At 52.8% G+C, this 5,288-nt stretch overlaps 1 protein-coding gene across 1 annotated transcript in view; it reads right to left on the bottom strand.

Annotated features, from left to right (window-relative positions):
• The window catches only part of KMT2A (lysine (K)-specific methyltransferase 2A), a gene marked incomplete at its 5' end in the record, with an annotated part of 24,069 nt that overhangs the window by 7,746 nt on the left and 11,035 nt on the right, over positions 1–5,288 (bottom strand). Inside the window, 9 exons of the mRNA XM_010143350.1 lie at positions 1–1,136; positions 1,796–1,981; positions 2,711–2,871; positions 3,130–3,208; positions 3,292–3,409; positions 3,657–3,815; positions 4,213–4,350; positions 4,492–4,598; positions 4,945–5,138. Of these exons, the coding sequence (XP_010141652.1) occupies positions 1–1,136; positions 1,796–1,981; positions 2,711–2,871; positions 3,130–3,208; positions 3,292–3,409; positions 3,657–3,815; positions 4,213–4,350; positions 4,492–4,598; positions 4,945–5,138 (2,278 nt within the window). The remainder of the gene's footprint in view (positions 1,137–1,795; positions 1,982–2,710; positions 2,872–3,129; positions 3,209–3,291; positions 3,410–3,656; positions 3,816–4,212; positions 4,351–4,491; positions 4,599–4,944; positions 5,139–5,288) is intronic.

Raw genomic sequence — 5,288 nt, forward strand, 5'->3', positions numbered from 1 at the left:
TTCAGCATCGCTTTCCTGCTGCGCATTTTTAGACTGGTTTTCGCTTTCCATCTTGAGGGGAGTCAGGGTGACTTTAACAGTGCGTTTTCTAGGTGCTTGCGGTTCTTTCAAGGCCGCTTCGACCTGCCCTGCAGAACCTTTAGATGGCCCCTGTGAAGGTGGAGACTTCTCACCAGCTTTTTCAGCCGGAAGGTTATTACACAACCTCTGGCTGATCTGTTCCGTTGCCAAACCCTGATTGCCAAATTCTGGTTTCAGGTTTCCTTCATCGCTGCCTAGCACCTGAGTCAGATCGGCAAGAGGCTTCAGGGAATGCTTCTCTTTAAAATTGTCTTTCAGTGACTTCTTCCCCTTCTGACGCCTGTCTCTAGGGGCAGCAACGACCTGATCGCTCGCTGCAGGAGACCTGCTGCTGACTCCACCAGGCTTCAGGGTCTTCGCATCCCCCTCCTCAACCACAGCTGTCTTCTCCAGCTGCACCGGCTCCACGTGCTGATCCCTGTCTTTCCTCGGGCCTCTTGGATGCAGAGGTGGGAAAGACATTGCTTCTTTGGAAGAAAACGACCCAGAACATTCCTGAAACATTCCTATTTTAACAGCTGTTTCTGTGCTGGGCGATGAACTGGTTGGTTGAGTTTTGGAGTTTGCTCCAGAAGTGAAACTATGAGCTGAATAATCGGGGTCCTTTGAGGTCAGTGTCTTCATCTTCTCTCCCTTGGAAGGTGCACCTTTGGCTATCAAATCTGAACTGCTAGGATGTTTTCCCTCCGCAGGCTGAGGTGCATCCAGCTGGTGGGTTTTAATTCCGCTTGTAGCCACTGTTTTCTGGGAGCCTGAACTGGTGGAGCAACTTTGAACTGGAGCGCTTGGAGCAGATGCGTTCACTGACCCCACAAAGTGGTTGGTGCTTTTGACGCTCAGTTCGTGTTCTGAGGAGGACCCCACGCTGGAAACCAAAGATACGCTGTGCCTGGAGTAAGTGCTCCCAGCTCGTGGAGGGGAAATCATGCGGAGCTTGGACTGCTGCTGAGACAAAGAGGAGGTGCTGTGTCTCCTGGAACCAATGCTCCTGAGCCCCGAGGACAGCAGAGGATCTCCGACTGTCACAATTTCATGGGTCACTGGGGTAGGACTTCCTGGGAAGAGAAGGCAAGAGGGACTGTCAGATCCAAACATTCACAGTCAACACAGACCCAACTCCTTCACACAAACCACGAGAAATTAAACCCTAGCAAACCCTTTCAGCCTGGCAGCGCTAACGTAACGGCAGTGCTTCAGACAGGTATTGAAAACCTGACACTGTCCGTCAGGATTCGCCCGCAGAGCTGACCAGGTTGTGTCTCAGGGTTCTGTGTCCCAACTTCAGGATTATCCTTTCAATGCGGCCTGAAACAAAACGTGACTCATTCCTACAGAATCAGGCACTGAATCACACCACCAGATTTCCGATTCTCTCTGGAAAAACACCCACTGAGACGACTGAGTCCCTAACGTATGCTACAGCTCTTCTGTGTTACTGCTCTCGTATGACCCCAACACTGCTCGCTTCATCCAGGGGAAGTCTCCATTTCATTCGCAGCATTTCTCAACGGGCCATCTCTACCACATATTTTCAGAACTCTCCTGCCCTCAAACCTACAGCCATTCCACCGTTTTCTCTAGAAACAGGAAACTAAACGCCACATTCTGAACAAAGCCAAAAAAGACGTGAACCAAACAAAAAATATTTCCAAAGCAAAAAACCCCACAAACCTCCCCCCAACCCCAAAATCCATGTCAACAGCACTCAAAATACCTGCAGAAGGCAACGGCCTTGAACCAGGAGACCTCTGTGTGGATGGGTAACTGGGTGTCCTAATGCGGGGACCCTTCGGGACTGCTGGATAGTAACAGGAACTGGAGGTCTGAGAATGTAAGGGACGGTCCGGCGACGGTGGGTTTACAATTTCAGGCGTATTTCGGCTGTCTTTTGGTAGAGTTTCTGTTGTTGGATGAAAAGGAAACAGAGTAAGCCATCAGCAAATCCTAAAAGCTATGATCTGATAGAGGACATATTCCTCTCGGGTTTCGCTTGGGAGAATCAGAGTATTTGTTAGGTAAGCCCAAAGTCGAAGATTCAGACCTGTTTTCTTCTCCCAAGATCACCTGCAAATACTCACAGCAACACCGCAACCCTTGGCCTACAGGTGACAGTCCATTACGTTGCCACAAAGCTTAAGATTCAGGGTTGACAATGACAATTATTATAAAGGTTATAACAAGTCTTCCACAGCCTGGCCCTCTGGGAACTGGAAAGGATAGGGCTGAGCTGGATTTACCTACCTATCTGTTAACTCACCGAGGGATACAGAGGAAGCCTTCTCAGAGAGAAGCAGAAGCAGGGCAATGCTACTGTTTGATGTCATTTAACAACCCTGTGTTACACACCAGTGCTGAGCCCTGCAGTACCACGTGCAGTTTTAGGTCACTAGAGAAGTCTCAGACCTGTAGACTAAGAGCATTGCGACAACAGTTTCCGTTTGGTTCAAGGCTTCCAAGCCAGTGGGATGCTGCAGAGCTCAGCCCTTCTTTGGATCTTTAAAGCCTGAAGATGCTGTAACATCACTTGGAATCCTGAAGTGGATTCTCGTCCACACTGGTTTAAGAGACACGACCACTGCCTGGCAAAACCATGGAGAGCAGAGACTCCGAAGGGCTGGCACAAGATTACCTGCCAGGGGCACCGGGCTGTGGGCAATTGTTCTGTTGTCGTCGTGCTCCACAGTGCTGTTGATGTCGGGCTCTATGACGGGCGGTCGGCACTCCATGATCTTGCAGGTGTACACACAGCGCTTCCTGGCATCCGTGGTGCTCCAGTACACCCTGGAGCACCTGGAAGAGAGTTCGAACACAAACCAGTTTACTCGACAGTCGAGTAAACCTCAGCGTTCCTAAGTGAAATGTTCCATTTCTCTGAATTGCAGCGGACAAGGGCTGCCCGGAACGACACGCTGCACACCTTACTGCATCACAACGCTGCCGAACCGTGCACGAAAGCTAAGGGTGGATCTACACACGTGTTACTGCAGTGCTGGTTTGGCATCCGACAGAGCAAAAGACAGTTCTAATCCCAACCCGATCTATACTCACTGATAGCCGATGGGAAACAACTTATCCTCACAGTCCGAGAGGTCGTTCAGGATTCCCAAACAGTCAATTGTCATCGAACCTGAGCAGGGGAGGGACAGCAGATCTCCGTGAGCCTGGTTCCAGCACCAGAGGAGGATCAAGCCTCCAGAGACCAGATCTTACCAATCATCATGTGGATGTTCTCTGGTTCCAAGCCACTCAGGAATTTTCTTCTCAAGCTGATCCCTTCAAAGTCCACAAAAACTCTCCTCAGGACTTCAAATCCATTCTCAGGAACCACCTGGAACGAGAATCCACACAATCACCCGTGAACTGGAGCTGCCACTTACATCCGGCGCAGCCTCACTCCAGCCAGTTTGGTCCCTTGGGTTCTGAAGTGACACGTGCCGAGCCACCCCAGGCCAGCTGCATCGCCAACTTTTTACCAACGCAGCGCTGTGGCCCTCACTAGCCAGGACCACACTCACCATTAACTTCATAGTTCCACCCCCACCCAGACGAGGCAGGGCATGGAAGAGGAGCCTCACCTCTCCCTTGATCAAGTCACGATGTCTCTGGCAGTAAACCTTCTTGTCGTCCAGAAAGACGCAGTTCTTGGCTCGCGAGCACATGAAGTGGTAGTTGCTTGTACAGGAGGTGAGGCAGCAGCCGACCGTGGCGCCCGACTTCTGGCAGAACTCGCATCTCTACAACAGCAACGGCAAGAACAAAGGTAAAAACTCAACTCTTCCAAGCCCAAGCCACCGTTACTGTTGTCAGCTGTTTTTCGGGTGCAGGCGGAAGTTTAGAGTAATGCCTGACCGCCCACTTCACTGCTGTCACTCCTCACCACTGCGATGCACATGCGCAAGTGAGACACGGAGGAGGAGGTGAGAGGAAGCGGGATCCCTCACACAGAACAACTCCTGCGTTTGCAGGCCAGTTCCTCCAGGCCTCAGACCTTCTGGCTTGCGCTCCACGTCCACGAGTTGCGTTTGTGAGTTTCACTCACTAATATCCGAGCTGCTTCTCCTGCACAGAGCCCTCCCCATGCAGGCGGCTCACTGCGGGAATTTTAACAGAGCAGTCTCCACTTGTACCCACCAGCTGTTTCCCCCTGATCACAGCCATGTGCACGTTCTTCAGAGAGCCGTCATCATCCTCAAACACTTCTGCTGACCATAAAGCACAGTTCACGTGCGTCCACTCGTTCTGGCCGATGTAGAGAAGACGTCCAGCATCCTAAACAACGGGAGGAGACACTTGCCTCAGACGTTCCAGGGGACACAGCACCACACAAGAAGAGCCCAGCCTGTCCACAGCACCAAGCACACCGTATTGCTGAAAGCGGCCCCTGCCCGTGGGCACGTGCCAGGTACTCACGTTAGCACTGTCATCCCCATACTTCAGGCACAAAGCGCACTGCCGGTTGTCTTCTACATCCGGAGGCGGGTTCAGCTCAGGACTGTCCTCTCTGCTTCTGTCAGAGCCTTACAGTTAAAGGAGAGAATGCTGTTTACTCTGGAAAGCCAGGGAGGCAGAAAGTCACCTGGACAGACTGTCAGTAAGTGGACGGGGCCGGAGAGCCCCGCAGCAGCCGCACGGCGAGGAAAAGCACAGCCTTTGCTCTGGGAGAGGGGGCAGGTGCAAACGTGTTCTGGGCCCAAGCTCAGAACCATCACGTCCATAACAGCCTCTGGACAACGGCAGGTCACAGAGGTCTCTCAAGTTCTGCAGCCGCGTACAGAACCGTTATCCCACTCTCTTTACTAACGGCGGGCCTGGAACGAAGCGCTCTGGGCGCAGCAGCAGCAGCGCAGCAGCCAGGTTTCTTACCAGCGACGGGCGGTGTTGGAGGATGCAGAGGAGTCGGCGAATCCGGCTCTCCGGGCCCTTTTGGTTTTGGAGCTGGGATGATTTTCTTCATCAGAGGGGGCTGCTCGGTGCGGCTGCTCTCTTCACGCTCCTGCCACTGTGCATAGTTGTGGTCAAGCGACGGGGGCAGCACTGCGTTTGGCAACATGCCGCTGCTGAAAGGCAACAGGAGCCGGAGCCGTCAGACCCAGCTGCGCCGCAGGACCTCAAGCCTCTCCATCAGCGCTGCTGGCACTCCCTGCACTGTGACAGCTCGGTGAAGTCACTACAGTCCTAACCCCCCCCCCCCAAAAACAGCCAGAACT

This window comes from Buceros rhinoceros, unplaced genomic scaffold (genome assembly GCF_000710305.1).
Source record: "Buceros rhinoceros silvestris isolate BGI_N320 unplaced genomic scaffold, ASM71030v1 scaffold21029, whole genome shotgun sequence".
Taxonomy (NCBI): Eukaryota; Metazoa; Chordata; class Aves; order Bucerotiformes; family Bucerotidae; genus Buceros; species Buceros rhinoceros.